This window comes from Leptopilina heterotoma, unplaced genomic scaffold, assembly GCF_015476425.1.
Source record: "Leptopilina heterotoma isolate Lh14 unplaced genomic scaffold, ASM1547642v1 Lhet_83, whole genome shotgun sequence".
Taxonomy (NCBI): Eukaryota; Metazoa; Arthropoda; class Insecta; order Hymenoptera; family Figitidae; genus Leptopilina; species Leptopilina heterotoma.
The window spans coordinates 233059-253242 of NW_025111188.1; the positions used below are offsets into that span (position 1 = coordinate 233059).

Consider the following 20184-nt stretch of genomic DNA (forward strand, 5'->3'; position numbering starts at 1 on the left):
TATAAAAAACAAAAAAAAGCTAAAGTAAATAAAAAAAATTTATTTAGGTTCGAAAATTTCTAGCTTAATTAGCAAGCAAAAGGAGACTTACCGCCTTTATTATTGTATTTTTAATTCCAAATGTGAAAAAGATTGCAAAAGGAAAAGCGTTGATTTAGCGATACAGAATTTTCTATATTTATTTCTTCAATTTTTTTTTTCTATTTCTCGAAATGAAAATGGAGTAATTGAAAAAGGAAAAACTTACAATTTCAGCAAGTGCACTAATGACTTTTCCAAGTGTTGTTAAACTTTTATTGATATTTGCGCCCTCCTTCAATCTCGTTCCTTTCGCTCCTGTCGAGTCTGCCCTTTCCGAGCCCGCTAAATCGACAAGCGAAATTTTACTGACTTTCTCCGTAATTAATCCCGTAATTGAGTCTTGTTTCTGTTGTGTGAAGAAAATCGTAAAGACAGCGTGCGACCTACTCGAGGTCTCGTTCATATTCGTAGCCGCCACGGTTCTTTAAAAAGAATGCAAAAAGAAAAAAAAAATTAGAAAACAACTTTTTTTTTTAATTACCACATTTATTAGATTGAAAAATGTAAGTGAGAAAACGTAAAAAATATGTCTGACTTATAATTTATTTCTACTACTTGAAAATATTGATAATTATGAAATAATAATAATAATTTACATCTCACTAATAATTTTCTTTTACTACTTGCAAATCTTGATAAATAACGAAATAATTGTAACAATTTACGTCTGACTAATAATTTACTACTACTACTAGACAATAATATTATCAATCAAAAATAATAGTAATAATAATACAAATAATAAAAAAAAATATACGTCGGAATTATGATTTACTTCTACTACTTAAAAATAAAAATAATAATAATAATAATAATAATAATAATAATAATAATAATAATAATAATAATAATAATAATAATAATAATAATAATAATAATAATAATAATAATAATAATAATAATAATAATAATTAAATAGTAAAGAATTTATGTATGACTAATAATTTACTTCTACTACTTGACAATAATAAAAAACAAAAAAAAATTAATAATGATAACAAAAATAGAAAATACAACAGTTTATGTCTGACTAATAATTTACTACTACTACTAGACGATAATATTATCAATAAAAAATAATAGTAATAATAATACAAATTATAATTAACAATAGATGTCTGACTTAGCATTTACTTACACTACTTGATTATATGAATAATAAAATAATAATAAAAAATATTCGTCTGACTAGTAATTTACTTCTACTACTTGAAAATATTAACAATAATGAAATAATAATAAAAAATATTCGTCTGACTAGTAATTTACTTCTACTACTTGAAAATATTAACAATAATGAAATAATAATAACAAACATACGACTGATTAGTAATTTACTTCTACTACTTAAAACTGTTAATAATAATGAAATAATTGTCAAAATAAACGTCTGACTGATAATTTACTTCTACTACTTAAAAATATAATAATTAATAATGAAATAATAAATTGTAAAAATAAAAGTCTGACTAATAATTTACTTCTACTACTGGAACTATAATATTAACAATAGAATAAAAATAATGACAAAATGTGTCTGAATAATAATTTACTTATACTACTAAAACGATAATATTATTATTAAAAATAACAATAATAATACAAATAATAAAAAAATATGTCTGACTTATAATTTACTTCTACTACTTGAAAATATTTTAAAAAATAATAAAATAATAATAAAAAATATACGTATGACTACTAATTTACTTCTACTACTTGAAAATATTAGTAATAGTGAAATAATTGAAAAAATTTACGTCTGACTAATAATTTACCTCTACTACTTGATAAAAAAAACCAAAAAATGTAATAAGTATAAAACGAATAGAAATTAGAAAAAATACGTCTGACTAATAATTTACTTCTACTACTTGACGGTATTATTAGAAATAATTTAATTTTATCAATAATAATAATACAAATTATAAAAATATATATGCCTGACTTATGATTTACTTTTACTACTTGACAAAAATATAGACAAAAAAAAATTAATAATAATAAAATTTATAGTAATTATAAAAAATACGTCTGACCAATAATTTACTTTTACTACTTGAAAATATTAATAATAATGAAATAATTGAAACAATTTACGTCTGACTAATAGTTTACTTGTACTATTTGACAAAAATATAAAACAAAAAAATTAATAATAATAAAAGTAATAATAATTATAAAATATACGTCTGACTAATAACTTGCTTCTACTACTTGATGATGTTATTAGAAATAAAATAATTTAGGAATAATAATACAAGTAATAAAAAATATATGCTTGACTTATAATTTACTTTTACTACTTGAATATATTAAGAAGAATGAAATAATAATAAAAAATATACGTCTGACTAGTAATTTACTTCTACTACTTGAAAATATTTTTTAAAAAATAAAATAAGAATGACAAATATACGTCTGACTACTAATTTACTTCTACTACTTGAAAATATTAGTAATAATAAAAAAATTGAAAAAATTTATGTCTGACTAATAATTTACTTGTACTACTGGACGATAATATTAATAATAAAAATAATAATAATATAAGAAATAAAAATATGTATCGAATTAATAATTTACTTCTGCTACTTGAAGATATTGACAATAATGAAATAATTGTAATTTACTTCTTCTATTTGACAAAAATATAAATCAAAAAAATTAATAAGAATAAAAGTAATAGAAATTAAAAGAAATACGTCTGACTTATAATTTACTTCTATCACTTGATGACATTATTAGAAATAAATTAATTTTATCAATAATAATACAAATAATAAAGAAATATATGTCTGACTTATGATTTACTTCTACTACTTGAAAATATTAACAATAATGAAATAATAATAAAAAATCTAAGTCTGACTAGTAATTTACTTCTACTACTTGAAAATATTAGCATCTAATAATAAAATAATTGAAACAATTTACGTCTGACTAATAATTTACTTGTACTACTTGACAAAAATATAAAACATAAAAATTAATAATGATAAAAGTAATAATAATTATAAAATATACGTCTGACTAATAACTTGCTTCTACTACTTAATGATATTGTTAAAATAATACAATTTTAGTAATAATAATACAAGTAATAAAAAAATATAAAAAATATATGTCTGACTTATGATTTACTTCAACTACTTGAAAATATTAACAATAATGAAATAATAATAATTTACGTCTAACCAATAATTTACATCTACTACTTGACGATAATAGTGACAAAAAAATTAATAATGATAAAAGTATGTGTAATTATAACAATGAACATTTGACTAATGATTGACTTCTACTACTAGACGATAATATTACCAAAAAAATACTAATAATAATAATAATATAAAAAATAATAATAAAAAAATATTTCTGACTTATAATTTACTTCTACTACTGAAATAACAGTATTAATACTAATATTATAATAAAGAATAGGAAAAACAAAAAAAATATTCCTTCCTATTTTTTAGAAAATAAAAAAATAATTTTAAATTCACAAAATTCTTTTCATTATTTAAAAAATAAAAGGAGAGAAAAAAAAATGGAAAAACAAACCTGGCCTTATTTCCTTCGTCAATGAGATCATGAATATCTTGATAGGACATCACAGCCAATTTAGAAAGATCCTCAACGTAGGGACCCAATAGGGGATGTTCCCTCACACGAAGATTACCTTTATTCTTTGGATTAAGAAGATCACGAACTCTCTCGCAATAAATTTCCATATAACTGACCTCAACTGAATATTTTAATTGTTCATTTGAATTTGATGTGATTTTACCAAAAAGATCCTTGCAAATTTGTGGAATAATACCCTCTTGGCCCTCCTCTTGCTTTCCCATCATTGTATATGATTTTCCGGCTCCAGTTTGACCATAGGCGAATATACAAACGTTGTAACCTATTTTTTTTTTATGAAAGTGGAAAAAAAAATTTTAACATACGCTTTAGAAATAAAAAAAACAAAAAAATTTTTTTTTTAATTTTTAATTAATTAATTTTTTTTTTATTTATTTTTTATTATATTCGTAGTTATTAATAAATAATTATATTCTTAATTCTCAGTTAATAATTTGATTCACAATTTTTAATAACTAATTACATTCATAATTATTAATAAATAATTATTGTATTTATTTTTATTAATAATTATTAATAAAAAATAAAATATAAAATACATATAAAATGTGTGTATAAAAGTCGAGAAGAAAAAAAAGGAAAAAAAATAAAATCACCGAAAGATACTATATAAAGAAAATTCTCTAATACAGATCAACACTTTTTTTCAAGCTATAAATCGGAGATTCCATTTCTGAAATGGAAGCTGAGAATGGATCCATTAGGAGAAAAAAATTTCTCTTCAAAATTTTTTTTTCCAAGTTATCAATTTACTGCGAGAGAATTTTCTTTTTATTTCTTCGTCTCTCAACGAGAAAATGTTTATTGCCTATTTATAAATGTTAAATATAAATATAAAAGTGAATTACCTTCAAAAGCGTGTTCCAACATTTCTTCGCCAATATCTTTATAAACCATAATTTGCGATGAATAATTATCAATATCGTTTGACTGCAAAAAAAAATTATTTTTCAAAGTTAGAACATTTTCTTTCATTTTATACCGACAAAATTTTTTTTTTCGATTTTCGTTCTTTTCTATTCGATTTTCGTTCTTTTTGTATTTAAAAAATCGTCTCAATAATAAAAGTTTGCAAATAAAATTTCAAAAATTACATTTTTTTCTCGGGAATTTTCCTTCTGAAGTTTTAAAATAAAAATTGTCAACAATTTTGTCCTTGATGTGAAGTATTATTTAAAAAGAAAATTGAAGTGAAGGAAAAGTCTTTAAATTTTCGACTGCTTTCTATTTTGTATTTTTACGAGAAAAAAAAAATTTCTTATCCTCGTTTTTTATTTATACTTTTTTGGAAATAAAAAAAGGAAATAAAAAATTTAGAAAGAAAAATTGTAATTTAAAACTTTTTATAGAGATAAGAAGGTTTTTTACTTGGAGACAAATGACAATGAGTGAGAGAGAAAAATGTAGAGAGTCTTAAATGAGATTTATAACATCAGACGAAAATTCTAGTAGGATATACGAGTCGAATAAGGAATATAAGTCTTAAAACAGAACTGGACGAAACGAAAAACAGAGTCCACTATTTCTGTTTCAGTCGAGAGATCCAGTGAGATATCGAGCGAATGTATTTTTTTGCTGAATATTTTACAAAGTAACTTGTATTTCGATGTCTTACGTGTCTCGAATTTTCCACAATTTTCTCTCTTTCTCTCTCTCTCTCTTCCTCTCTACTTCTCACTGTCTCGTTTAGTTTTTATTGTTAAAACCCCAAAAAAGGAAAAAATACATTTAAAAAATAGTTTTCTCCCAAAAAAGAAAAAATACCCTTTAAAAAATACTTTCCACCACAAAAAAAATTATTTCTTTTAAATTAACCTTCTTCTTATCATATTTTCTCTCTTCATTATTCGAAAAGAATTTAAATCACAATTTTTCATTGGTTACCAAATTTTCTTCCAAAAATCGAAAAAGAAAATATTCATAAAAAAAATATAAATATAATTATTCAAAAGGAAATACTCAAAAAAAAATTATGTTTGAATTCAGTTCTGTATTCTTATAAAACAAATAATAATTGATTCAAGCAAAATTTAGTTGATTCAAACATAATTTTTTCTGAGTGTAAATAAGTTATTTTTTTTTAAACTTACGTCCATTGAAAAGTAGGAATAGTCGTAATTAAAACTCTTGATGGCATCTTTAGTACCTGTTGGTGCTTTTGGATTTGTAATGGCTGCAAAAAAATAAATATCATATAAAAAATGTTAATTAGAATTTCAAATTAGAAAATTAATTAATCATTATTGATTAATAATTATACATTATGAATTACAAAATATATAGAATAATATAAAATAATCGACAAAAATTATAATCCTAATAAAATTGTACAAAAAAAAAAAATATAAATTTATTATTTACTGACTTTTTTCCACAAAAATCTGCTTCGAATTGATAAAATTGAATTATCATAAATTTTACAAAAGACGAAAAGAATGGATTTAATAAATTCAAACATAGTCTATAAATAATATTCTATATACATTTTCCATTGTATATATCACGGTCTGACATGTTCTCGACTATGTGTAATATTCAAGAACTGTGACGTTAATTTAAAGTGATGTGCACTCGACACGGAAATCGATCACTAGAATTTAGCTTCCTTTATATAACTACATATAAATTGCAAAATCTGCTTTCACATTTTGAGAAAGAATTTTTTTTTTCTCGTCAAATTTCATTTTTACAAATTTTTATTTTTCATTTTTTCAGAAAAAAAAACTATTTATCAGTATTTTATATAATAAATTGACAACTTTTAAACAATTTTCAGAAAAAATATATTATTTATTTGAATAAATTGCTATGCAGTAAAAAAAATTAAATAATGATTAAAAAAAAAATTAAATAATAATTGAAAAAAATTAAATAATAAGTATTTAGAAATTATTAAGAATAAAAGGGTTGGAACTTTATTTAAAAAAATTTTTCTTTCGCTATTTTTTAATTTTCACTACAAAACAATATTTATCGGTTTATTTACAATAAATTGACAATTATTAAACTTTTTTCGGAAAAAATGTAAATAAAAAACGGTATAAATATTATTTACAATAAATTGACAATTATTAAACATTTTTCGCAAAAAAATGTAAAAAAAACGGTATAAATATTATTTACAATAAATTGACAATTATTAAACATTTTTCGCAAAAAAACGTAAAAAAACGGTATAAATATTATTTACAATAAATTGACAATTATTAAACATTTTTCGCAAAAAAATGTAAAAAAACGGTATAAATATTATTTACAATAAATTGACAATTATTTAACAGTGTAAATAATTCATGAATAAATAAGTAAATAAACATTTTTCGGAAAAAAATGTAAAAAAATAGTATAAATAGTTTATAATGTTTATAACCTTATATTTTTGAATTTTTCTTTCGCTATTTTTAATGTTCAACACAAAAATAAGGTAGTGAAAAATAAATAAAGAAAAAATAAATAGAGAAAAATAAAAAATAAATAAATAGAGAAAAATAAATAAATAAATAAATAGAGAAAAATAAATTTAAGAAATTAACTAGTAGGAGACATTTTTCTAAAAAGGATAAATAAACAGTAAAAATGATTTGTAAGAATAGTCGAGGAAAATGAAGCGATAAATTTCAGATGCTGACTGGACGCAGTAATGCATTTAACGGAACCGTCTGACCAAATACGTTCCCTTACTACTGTGCGCCCACCACGCTAACAATAAACCCCCCAAAAAAATACCCTAAATAATAAATTTTCAATTTTCATTTCTTTTCATAAAAAAATTCCTTTTGTTCCCGATTTTCCAGGACTAAAAAATTATTTTTCTATCAAAAAGAAAAAAATGTCAGAACATTTTTTTTCTTTTTTATAGAAAAATAATTTTTTATTCCTAGAAAATCGGGAACAATTAAAAAAAAACTGAATTTAAAAAAATGTGACAGGAAAAAAATAATAAAAACAGTTTTAAATCGTATAATTTACAGACTCGTTTCTTTACAGCAAAGAAAATTTTAGGAGGTAATTTTGTTAAAATTACTTTACATTATGTTCTACAGTAATTTTATAGTAATTCTGTAATAATATAGTAATTCTGTAATAATATAGTAATTATAGTAATAATATAGTAATTATAGTAATAGTATAGTAATTATACTGTTTTATATTCCACATAGTAATTAAAACTGAAAAAGTAATCGTTTTCGAAAAAAAATTTTTTTTTTTGACTAAGGAAAAAAAAAGGAAACGAAAATTTGTAGGTGTACACGTGTATTTAGTTTACTAAAAAAAACTCTTACGCAAACACCCACGTTGTTTAATAAGGTCAAATAGTAAAATATAGTCAGCCATATTGACAGAATCAAGTTATGTGTATATATGTATATGAAAATACTGGATTGCAGACTCGCGAAAAAGGAGACAGGCGCCGGGGTCAAATGAAAAATCGATGTCGAGAGCGATGAGTCACCGGAGGTCGTGAAAGATGTTTCCTGCCTGAATAAACGCATTCCTGATCTGTTCTCTTATATTTTAAACTTATTTCCGAATGACAAATATTATTATATTCATTTGTCAAAATATTTTACGTTTCTTGCAATTTTTTATTTTTTCTTTAAAATTTTCTATTTAAAAAATTTTTAATAAAGTATTTCTTTAGTTTACATTATTTTTATATTAAATACTTTTTTATTTTACGTTTTTCATTTTTTACTTTACATTTAAGAACTGTGCAATATTTTCTATTTTCAATTTAAAACAATTTTTGTTGTAAAATATTTTCTTTATTTTCTATTTTTTTCTTTGTTTATATTTTTTAGATATTGTTTATTTTCTTCATATTTTCTACATTTTTTCTTTATTTGTATTTATTAAATATATTTTTTTAAAACATATTTTCTATTATCCATTTAAAAAAATTTTTGTTGTAAAATATGTTCTTTATTTTCTACTTTCTTTTTTTGTTTATATTTATAAATATTGTTTCTTTACTTTATATTTTCTACTTTTTTTCCTTGTTTATATTTATAAATATTGTTTCTTTTCTTTATATTTTCTACTTTTTTTCTTTATTTGTATTTATTAAATATATTTTTTGAACTTATTTTGGAAACAAAATATTTTTCTTATTTTATATTTAGAAATTTATTTTTGAATTTGTATATAAAAATATACCTATATATTTTTATTTTACATTTATATTTTTCTTTACACTTTTTATATTTTACTTTACACTTTTATATTTTACTTTACATTTTTCATTATTATTTACTTGACATGTGAAAATATTTTTTCTATTCTTGTATTTTTTTTTTATATTAATAAATATATTTTATTTTCTTTATTTTTTCCCTTTTCTTTCTCTATTTGTGTTTATTCAATATAATTTTATCTTGTTTTGGAACAAAAAATATTTTTAAACAAAAAAAAGGTCAAAAATAGAAAAATTAAAAATAAAAATTTGAGAAACAAAAAAAAATGAATAAAATATATTTTTAAATATAAAAAGTAAAATATATTCGTAAATAAAATGTATTTTTCAAAAACAAGATAAAAACATGTTTGTAAATGCGAATAAAGAGAAGAAAAATGAAAAATAAAGAAAATAAAAAATATTCATCAATTATAATTAAAGAAAAAAAGTGAAAAATAAAAAAAAATATTTCTACAAGTTTTTCTAAGGACATAAAATTAAGACAAAGAACGTATCAAAATTGTTGCGATGCAACAATTACTGAAAAGATTTTTTTTTTTAATTCTTCAATTAATCCAATTTACATGTCTTGACATCTTTTTACATATTTGCGAGAAAATAAATTTTCAAAAGCGGGAACATTATTGAAATTTTAATTAAAAATTGAAGATGAGTGAATTTTTTCTTCTTTTTCTATTAAAATTTTTTACTCTCTCGTACTTTTTATTCGTGAAAAAAAAAGAAATTTGCAATTTAGTGTCATTTGGTGAATGAAAGACATATCGTTGGAGAGGTATCATAAATAAAAAAAAAGATTCGGTGAGTCACGGATGCGGATTATCGATTTCATCTCCCAGTTGCAGTAGATAAGTTTTTTTTATATCTATTTTTTCTTTCACCCTCTCCTTTATAATTCACAATCTTTAAAAAAGCTTATTCAATGAATCATCGCCGTCTTTTCTCTATTCAATTATTTTTTATTTATTTTTAGAATTTTTTTTTCCAATTTTATATTTTTTTTATTTTATTTCTAGAGTATTAAATTTTTGTTTATTCTTTTTTTTATTTTTTTCTATTTTTTCAATTTTTATCATCAGCTTTCAATTTTTTTTTATTTTCCAGTTTTTTCTAGTTTTTATACTTTTCTCTACTTTGTTCTTTATTTTTACAGTTTTTTAAAACATTATTTCAATTTTTTTATATTCTTTCAATTTTTTTTCCCCTGTTTTTCTTTCAATTTTTTTTATTCTTTTACTTTTCCCTACTTTTTTCTACTTTTTTCTACTTTTTCAATTTTTGTTGTATTGTTTAAATTTTGTAATATTCATTTCCACTTTTTTCTATTTTTGCAATTTTTTTTCGTATTCTTTCGTATTTTTTAATACTCCTTTCTACTTTTTTCTATTTTTCTCGATTTATTTAATTTTTAGTCAAATTATACATTTTCGAAAAAGAAATTTTGATAAAAAATTATTACTTACAAGTGGTATTTCCATTCATGTCGATAATACATTGTGCTTCGCGGCATATCTCTCGGTTATTGAAGGGACGAACCCGCACCGCCACCTTCACCGACGACATCTTTTTTCTTTTCTCTTTTCCTTTATTTTAATCCACAAAAAATTGTTTCTTGTAATCACCAACTGAAATTCAGAAAAAAATAACAATTATAAAAATGAAATTAATTTCACATATTTTATACACTTTTTATTTTATTATATTTTCCTCTCTTCAATTCTTTCTATTTCTTCAGAAAAATTCTTTTCAATAAAATAATTTCCTAAGAGAACAAAATACAAAACAATTTCAGAAAAACTATTTGCAATTAAAAAATAAATTTTTAGAAAAAAAAACAAAGAACAAAAATAATCCTATCTATTTTTAAATAATTTTCTAAAGAAAATGTTTTTTGTATTTTTGTAACAATTTAAATTCATTGAATTTCATTTTAATAATTTTTTTTCAGGAAACGAAGAATTATTCTCAGTTGAAAATGATTTTTTAGAGAAGAAAAAAGAAAATTATTTTCAGAAAATGTAATTCTCTAGAGAATAAAAAATGAAAAATTCTCGAAAATTATTTACAATTAAAAAATAATTTTCTAGAAAAAGAAATAAGGAAGAACAAAAATATTTCTATAGAATAATTTTCAATTAGTTTTCTGGAAAAAATATTATTTGTACCTACTTTTCTAATAATTTAAATTCAGAATTTAATTTTAATAATTTTTTCAGTAAACAAAGAATTTGAAAATAATTTTTTAGAGAAGAAAATAGAAAATTATTATCAGAAAATGTAATTCTCTAGAGAACAGAGAAGAAAAATTCTGGAAAATTTTTCTTTAATTAGACATAATTTTCTAAGGAAGAAAATAAAATTTCTATTTATTTAAATCGCAGATGAAAGTAAATGGGAAATATTTGTCTCGAGAAAGGTTACGGTAAATATGAATATCATTTACTCTACATGATGATTTACACTTTGAATTTAATTTAATAATTTGAAGAAACTATTGCACTCATTTGAAATGTCAACTGACTAATTGTCAACTAATTAAACGTTACAACAATTCAGGCAGGTCTGAGAAGAGAGAGTGAGTGAGTGAGTGGGAGAGAGAGAGAAGGGTTATTGTGCACGAGAATGTATAATGAATTACCTTGTTAACCAAGTTTATCCCCTGAGATCACTCAGAAACCTATTACTAGATAGATTCATTTCGCTCGAATTATTTTATACTATACTCCATTGTGACAAGACCAATTTTTAATTACATTTTAACTATTCCTCATAAACAAAACTCCTCGTTTTTATTTTACGAAAATGAAAATTTCCTAACTTTTTTTTATTCATCTTTGCAAATAAGGGAATTAATTATTTTAAATATTTTAATTTAATGAACGAGACACAAGAATTTTATGCGAAATTCGAAAATGAAACGAAAAATTGATTGCAGGACATAAGCTCCAATATAAAAAATGTTAAATTATTATATTATCCAAGTTTTGCCACAAAAACCACATTTTTTGTATAAAATTCAATTTATTTCGATTTTCATAGTGTAAAAAGTAAACTAAAACTAAAACTAAAAAGTAAACTATGGACAAATCTTTCAAAAATTATTTTTGAATGATTTTTCTAATTAAATTTTTGAAATAAACAATTAAAAAATTTTTCAATAATTAAAATTTTGTAAAATTTAACAGAAAATAATTGATTTTTTCAAGTGTTTTATTACAATTTTTGAAAATCACCTTTTGAGGAATTTTAATTGCAAATTTTGAAAATAATTGAATTCTCAAAAATTTCAATGAAAAATCTTCAAGTGTAAATTTTCTAAATATGAAAATTAATGAAAATTAGCTTCTAAAAATTATATTAAAATATTTTTGAAAAAAGTAATATTTATAGAATTTTTTCCTTGTATGTTTTTAAAATTCAATTATTTTCCATAATTTCAATTACATATTTCCGAAAATTCAAATACGTGAAAAAAATAATAACATAAAAATTTTTTTAAATTATTTTTAACACTTTGGAGAAAACAATCATGTTCAACATTTTTTTTTAAATTTAACAAAAAATTAGTTTCTTTTAAATCGTACAAATATTCTTTAAAGAAATTCAATTATTTTCGTAAAATTACATTGCAATATTTTTCAAAAACTGACTTTTATAATTGTTTTATTATAGTTTTTTAAAATTCATTTTTATTACATTTATTTTGTTCGAAAATAATTATCTTCGAACAAAATAAATTAAAATTTTTCAAAATTTACTTTTTCAGACTTTTTAAAATTTTGGAGAAATTATGTTAATTTTAAAAATTATAATTCTTCATAAAAATTTGATTATTTCTTTTTCTATTTTTCAAAAATTTAATTATTGTTAAAAGATTTGGCCAAATTTCAATTATTTGGAAATTTTTCAAATGTATAAATTAAAAACTTTTAAACTTTCAAAAATTATTTAAAAATATATTTAAAAAATTAATTTTAAGAATTTTTTTATTATAATTTTTTAAAAATCAGTTACTTTCAGCATTTTTGGTTAAATATTTTCAGTAATTCATTTTAATAACTTTTATAAAAAAAACTATAAACAGTTACAGTTACAATAATTCTGGAAAATTGAATTTTTGTATTTGAATAATTGGAAGAAAAATTGAAAATAATTTATTTAGAAATGAAGTTTAGTTAAAAATTGTGAAAATAATTTAATTTTGGAAGGGTAATGATTATAATTTTAAGAAATTATTCAATTTCAAAAGGTTTTAATTTGAAATTTTTCTAATTTTATTTCCCTTGGGAAACAAATAATAATTATTTAAATATTTATTTAACAAAATTATTCAAGTTTTGAAAAATTTAATTTAGATATCAGCGAAAGGGAAAAATATTTACCAAAGCGAAAAGAAAATTTAAAAAACTAAACAATGAAAATTCATATTTAGTTTTTAGAAAAAATTGTTATAAAAGAAAAAAAAGGTTAAAAAAGCAAAAAAGAGTTCTTTTTTTTGCTTTTTTTTAATCTTCTTTCCCTTTTTTTATTTTGCATTTAAGTTTAATTATATGTAAATTTTCCTCTGCAATTTCTCAGATTATCAGTAAAGAAATTGCAACAATATGGAAATGTAGAATGAAAATCCATAGGGGTGTGTTATGTCATGGAAAACTTTTTGATGAATCATATATATGTAAGGTATACGTATACCAAACGACATAAGAATGAAAGCGACTATATTTATGATTCTTTGAAAGTTTGTTGAATTTTTCTACTTTGTGTGTATATATTATATATACACAGATAGCAGTCATAATGAACTCTCACTACGCCGAACCAGAAACAATAATTTCATTAGCATTTTAACAGCACGTAATCGTTTATCGAATCCCATCAACTAACAATATCACAAAGGCAATAGGATCATTATTTTATCATAATCAATAATAATCCCTTTTAAAACTCACTCGATAGCAATATAAACATGTATTTATAATTAACAAAACGTCTTTTGCATTATATATTTCAAATAATAATTATTTATTAAAATGGAGATGAATGTTGTGTAACTAAATACTAAAATTTTTATTAATATTATTAATATTATTATTATTATTATTTATTTTTTGTTAATATTATTTTTTTATTTATTTATTTTTACTTTTGTCAAGTAGTATAAGTAAATTATTTGTCAGACATATTTTTTACCATTATTTTTATTATTATTAATAGTAATGTTGTCGTTTCAGTAGTAGAAGTAAATTATTGGTCAGACATATATATCTTAATTGTTTTCATTATAATTTTATTATGAATATTATATCGTCAAGTAGTAAAAGTAAATTATTTGTCAAAAGTATATTTTTATTATAAACATTTATATTATTACCAATGTTAATATTAGCGTTTAAGTAGTAGAAGTAAATTATTAGTCAGACGTATATTTTTATTATAAACATTAATATTATTAGGTACTAATATTAATATTATCATTTTAGTAGTAGAAGTCAATTATCAGTCATATATTTTTTTATTATTTGTATTCTTGTTCTTATTTTTAATATAAATATTATCGTTTCAGTAGTACAAGTGAATTATAAGTCAGACGTAAATTGTTATTATTATTTCATAATTATTAATATTTTCAAGTAGTAGAAGTAAATTGTAAGTCAGACATATATTTTGTTATTATTTGTATTATTATTCTTATTTTTAATATGAATATTATCGTCAAGTAGTAGAAGTAAATTAATAGTCAGACATACATTTGAATTATTTTTATTATTTTTATTATTATTATTATTATTATAACTAATAATATTATAATCGTTTCAGTAGTACAAGTAAATTAATAGTCCGGCATATATTGTTATTGTGTTTATTAGTATTTTATTGTTAATATTATCTTCAAGTAGACAGTTTTTTAAGGATATCAAATTAGGACAAATAACGTATCTAAACGTTGCATCGCATAATTTTTTATATATTTTTTTTCTCAATTTGATATCCTTAGAAAAACTGTGTAATAGAGATAAATTATTTGTCAGATATATATTTTTAATATTTTTTGTATTATTATTTATTATGATTTATATTAATATTATCGTTTTCAGTAGTCATTGTTATTATTATTATTATTATTTTTATATATTTAAAAGAATTTATCACTTGGCAAAAATTATTATTTTTTTTATTGTAAATATTATCGTCAAGTAGTAAAAGTAAATGATTAATCAGACATATTACAATTATTATTAATATTAACATTATTGTTTCAGTAGTACGAGTAAATTAATAGTTAGACGAATTATTTTTATTTTTATTGTTACTATTTTATTGTTAATATTATTGTCATGTAGTAGAAATAAATTGTTAGTCAGATATATATTTTTATTTGTATTATTATTTTTACTTTATTGTTAATATTATTAAGTAGTAAAAGTCAATTATTGATCAGACATAATTTTAAGTAATTGTATTATTATTAATATTATTATTTTACTGCGCTATTATTATCCGTATATTTATTAAAAGTGTAATTTAATTTGTTTTTATGAACAAAACTTTATTTTTTTAATAAAATGTTTTCATTGTAAAATTTACGAATTGCAATAAAAAGAGAATTTTGAAAAGAAGAATGTTATTTTAAAGTAAAACACTGTTTTCTGACGCATACAAATCAAGGACGAAGAACGTACGTCTGATACGATTAACTTGCCTTGGTGATCGATTCAGGATTAGAATGAAAAGGATAAAAATAGGTTGTATTTAATGAAACTTTTAGATTTGAATGAAAATGAAGTGTTGTTTATTGTAAAAATAAAACTAGGTCCAGAACTTTGTTTTCTTCGTTTACTCCTTTCTATATATTAGAATATTAAACAATAATTTAGATTCGTAATTTTCTTTTACTATGTTAATTTTTAAAAAGAAAATCTCTTTTTTGTATTTTAAATTTTGGTGCATTAAAATTTTATATTAAGGAAAATTTGTTACTAAAAGTTATTATTTTATTGAATAAATAAACTACTTTAGACTATAAATTTTGAAAAATTTTTAATTCTTAACTCTGTTAGTGGGATTTGAATTTACTTCTTGTTTTTATTTCTAAAACTTTTTTCGATCTAGTTTTTTTGTTGATTATTCGCAAATTGGAGAGTTTGGAAAAAAAAATAAAAAATTTACAAAAAGAGAAGGGGAAATTTTTATTTCTTTTTCGAAGATAAAACAATGCCAGGGGCGTTTATATTTAATACCCTCATTTGTTAACGTCAAAGATGATTATCTTGCAAAAAAAAAATGAAAGAGATCACTGATACTTGTATGATTCATATCGACAGAATCTTTTTTTCGATATAGAAGCCGAAAGACAAATCTTCAATATTGATGGACCAAAGAGAGAAGAAGAAGCTTCTAGAAGAATTTGAAGAAAATGTCTCTTTTTCTCAAGATGTAAAAAATCAAACTCTTTTTTCTAAAGAAATCAAACTCTTTTCTCTAAAAAATCAAATCAGCAAATATTATTTCTGAAAAATATTTTATTTTCTAAAAAAATGGTTTTTACCACAATTTTTAAAAAGGTTTTTATTTTTATAATTTGACAGGTTGAGCATATTATTAGTGTACTAGTTTTACTGCAAAGTGAACATTCCTTGCGCAATAGTTAATATAAGTACAGAAGCAAAGAAGTTATTTCTTCTTTTAAAAAAAAATTTCTTCAAAACTTAATTCTTCAGAAAATAATTGTTCAAAAAATTATTCTTCAAAATATAATTCTTCTGAAAATAATTATTCGAAAAATAATTATTCAAAAAATAATTCTTCACAAAATAATTATTCTTCTGAAAATAATTGAAAAAATAATTCTTCTGAAAATAATTATTCTAAAAGTAATTCTTCAGAAAATAATTATTCAAAAAATTGTTCTACAAAAAAATAATTCTTGAAAACATTATTCTTCAAAGATAATCTCAATACACAGCTGAAAATTTTCGTTCTGACAAAACGAAACATTCATTTAAAGAGATTTACACCATTTTGCAGAAGCAGACAAAAACTATCGAGAAAATACTAATTTTTAGAAAATAAATTTAATAACAAAAAAAGTCTTGTCAATTTTTGGAGAATTTTGAACTCACTGTCAACTTAAAAGTATCGAATTGTATATTGAATTGATGTTTTGATGAAAACATAATTTGATCTAAATTTTGTCAAACAAATTCGATCAAATTTGGTAGAAATTATATCCAATTTGGTACCAATTTGATCCAATTTGATCCAATTTGCTATCAAAGCGTTACAATTTCGTACGAATTCGAATTTGGCACGAATTTGATACAATTTGGTACGAATTTGATCCAATTTGGTACCAATTGGATACCAATTTGCTACCTACAAGAAAAAAGTAAAACGAATTCCAAATAAAATTCACCAATTTTTAACTCTTCCAATTTTTTTCAGAAAGAAAGAAATTTTTTTAAGAAACAAAATTCATAACCCAAAAAAAACAAGACACCAGAAAAGAAAAAAAAATACACCAAAACTGATCAATACACACATCTTTTTTTATGAAACAACCTATATTTTAATGATATATACCTATATACAAGCTTGCAAATAATAACTATTCCACGAAGAATAGGCGAACCCAGACTAGTATCGCACCGATCGATCGTTGTTAAAAAAAAAAACCCAGAAGAAAAAAAAAACAATATTCCTCACCTTGATTGTTGAGAAAAGTTTCTTAGGGTGTGAAAAAAATCCTCAACAAACACTGCACTTCAACAATATATATATATAATATATGTATATAAATATAACAATAATAACAAACAGAGGGGGGTTGTTTCTTTTTTCCTATGTTAAATTTTTTTTGTGGTTCACGCACTGCTATGTTAAAACACTATGTGAATGAAAACCGTTAATTGAGTAGCAAACCATGTTAGGTGCCATTATTACATGTCCGCCTTATTCTAACATCACCGACAGCACCGTCAGCAGCACTGAAATTGTGAGCTTTCTGGCCTCGATTGTACGACTCGAGCGCCATTAACAACCCACGCGACTACCCTCTAAACCCGAAGGCTTGCAAGCATCTCCATCACGATTGATCTAGATAAATTTTTATATCCAGTTATCTGTCATCCCTTTTTTATTTTCTATTCAGTAATGGCATTTTTTTTTTTTATTTCGATTGTATTTTTCGATTTTTTTGGTATTTTTCTTTATTAGTATTTTCTTTTTTTATTATTCTATTTTTCTATAATTTTCTATATTTTTTTTTTGTTTTCTTTGTATTTTTTCTACTAGTATTTTTTCCATTTAGTATTTTTGCTATTAGTATTTTTTCCATTTAGTATTTTTGCTATTAGTATTTTTGCTAAAAGTATTATTTCCATTACTATCTTTCCTATTAGTATTTTTTCTATTAGTATTTCTTCCATTAGTATTTTGCTAATAGTATTATTTCCATTATCTTTTCTATTAATATTTTCCCAATTAGTATTTTTTTAAATAGTATTTTTTCTATTGGTATTATTCTACTAGTACTTTTTCCACTCCTATTTTTTTTGTTATTAGTATTTTCTATTTTTTCCATTATTATCTTTTCTATTAGTATTTTCCCTATTAGTATTTTTCCTATTAGTATTTTTTCCATTGGTATTATTCTACTAGTATTTTTCCATTCCTATTTTTGCTATTAGTATCATTTCCATTACTATCATTCCTATTAGTATTTTTTCCATTACTATTTTTCTTTTTGCTATTAGTATTTTTTCCATTGCTATTTTTGCTATTAGTATTTTTTCTATTATTATGTTTTCAACTAAAATTTGTTCAAGTAGTATTTTTTTATTAGTATTTTTTCTATTGTCATTTCTTCAGTTAGTAAATTTCTACAGCTATTTTTTTTACTAGTATTTTTTCATTGTATTTTTTCTATCGTTATTTCTTCAGTTAGTAAATTTTTCCATTAGTACTTTTTCTACTAGTATTCTTAGCTATTAGTATTTTTTCTACAAGTATTTTTAACTATTAGTATTTTTTTCTCGAGAATATTTGTCGTTAAATATTTTTCTACAGCTATTTTTTCTACTAGTATTTTTTCTATTAGTATTTTACAACCATCATTTATTTATTTCATTAACATTTTTTTACTAGTATTTTTTTAATAGTCTTTTATTTCTATTGGTATTTTGCCTGTTATTTTTTTACCAGTATATTTCTACTAAAATTTTTTTAATTAATTAATATTTTTAATACTAGAATTTTTTACCCTAATTTTTTTATTAGTATTCTTTCTGTTTTTTTATATTTTAATTTTTTTCAACTAGGATTTTTATGTAGCAATACTTTTTTATTGGTAGTTTCTCGATTAGTATTTTTTCCAATTAGTATTTTTTCTACAAGTATTTTCATCTATTAGCATTTTTTCTACAAGAAGCTTTGTCTATTATTATTTTTCTACTGGAATTTTGTCTAATAGTATTTTTTCTACTAGTATTTTTTCTATTAGTACTCTATTTATTTGCATATTTTCTACTAGTATTTTTTCCTATTACAATTATTAACCATTATTTTTTACATTAGTATTTTTCTACAAGTATTTTTTTATTTTATTAGTATTTTTTTTCTATTGATATTTTATCTATTTTTATGTTTTCTACTAGTATTTATTTCGATTAGTATTATTAACCATTATTTTTTAATATTAGTATTTTTCTAAAAGTATTTTTTTTTATTTGTTACTATTTTTTTTAATGGTACTTTTTCAGCCATTTTTTTATTAATTTTTGTTTTTTTCTACTAGTATTTTTATCTAACAATTCTTTTTCTGTTGATATTTTCTCGATTAGTATTTTTTCTTTTTTTACAAGTATCTTTATGAATTAATTTTGTTTCTGCTGTTATTTTTTCGTATTTGTATTATTGAATTAGTTTTTTTTTCTACTAGTTTTTCTTTCTACTAATATTTTTTTCTATTAGTAAGTATTCTATTAGTAGGTTCTTTCTATTAATACATTTTGGAAGTATTTTTCCTACTAGTATTTTTCTATTGGTATTCTTCTCTATCAATACTTTTATTACTATTATTTTGATTTGTCTACCATAACTTTTTTCCACTAGTATTTTTTTTAAATAATTTTAAGAATTTTCTAATTTTATTTTTTGATAAATTTTTTCTATTTTTACAGAAAAAATACAAGTAGAAAATAGAAAATTCTATTTGTATTTTTTACTAGTATTTTTTTTTAGAAAAACTATTGTTATGAATTCTT

General features: G+C 21.2%; 1 protein-coding gene across 6 annotated transcripts in view; it reads right to left on the reverse strand.

Moving 5' to 3' along the window:
* The window catches only part of LOC122511457 (kinesin-like protein unc-104), a 45090-nt gene extending 27086 nt beyond the window's left edge, over positions 1-18004 (reverse strand). For 2 of the 6 annotated variants that reach the window (XM_043626672.1, XM_043626671.1), the window contains exons 1-7: positions 17627-18004; positions 10387-10548; positions 5820-5902; positions 4578-4659; positions 3646-3991; positions 248-503; positions 92-94 (exon numbers count right to left, since the gene is read on the reverse strand). In XM_043626672.1, the coding sequence (XP_043482607.1) occupies positions 92-94; positions 248-503; positions 3646-3991; positions 4578-4659; positions 5820-5902; positions 10387-10486 (870 nt within the window). In that variant the 5' untranslated portion in view covers positions 10487-10548; positions 17627-18004. The remainder of the gene's footprint in view (positions 1-91; positions 95-247; positions 504-3645; positions 3992-4577; positions 4660-5819; positions 5903-10386; positions 10549-17626) is intronic. The other 4 variants (XM_043626674.1, XM_043626673.1, XM_043626676.1 and 1 more) reach the window with 4 other exon arrangements.
* Positions 18005-20184: the final 2180 nt, after the last annotated feature.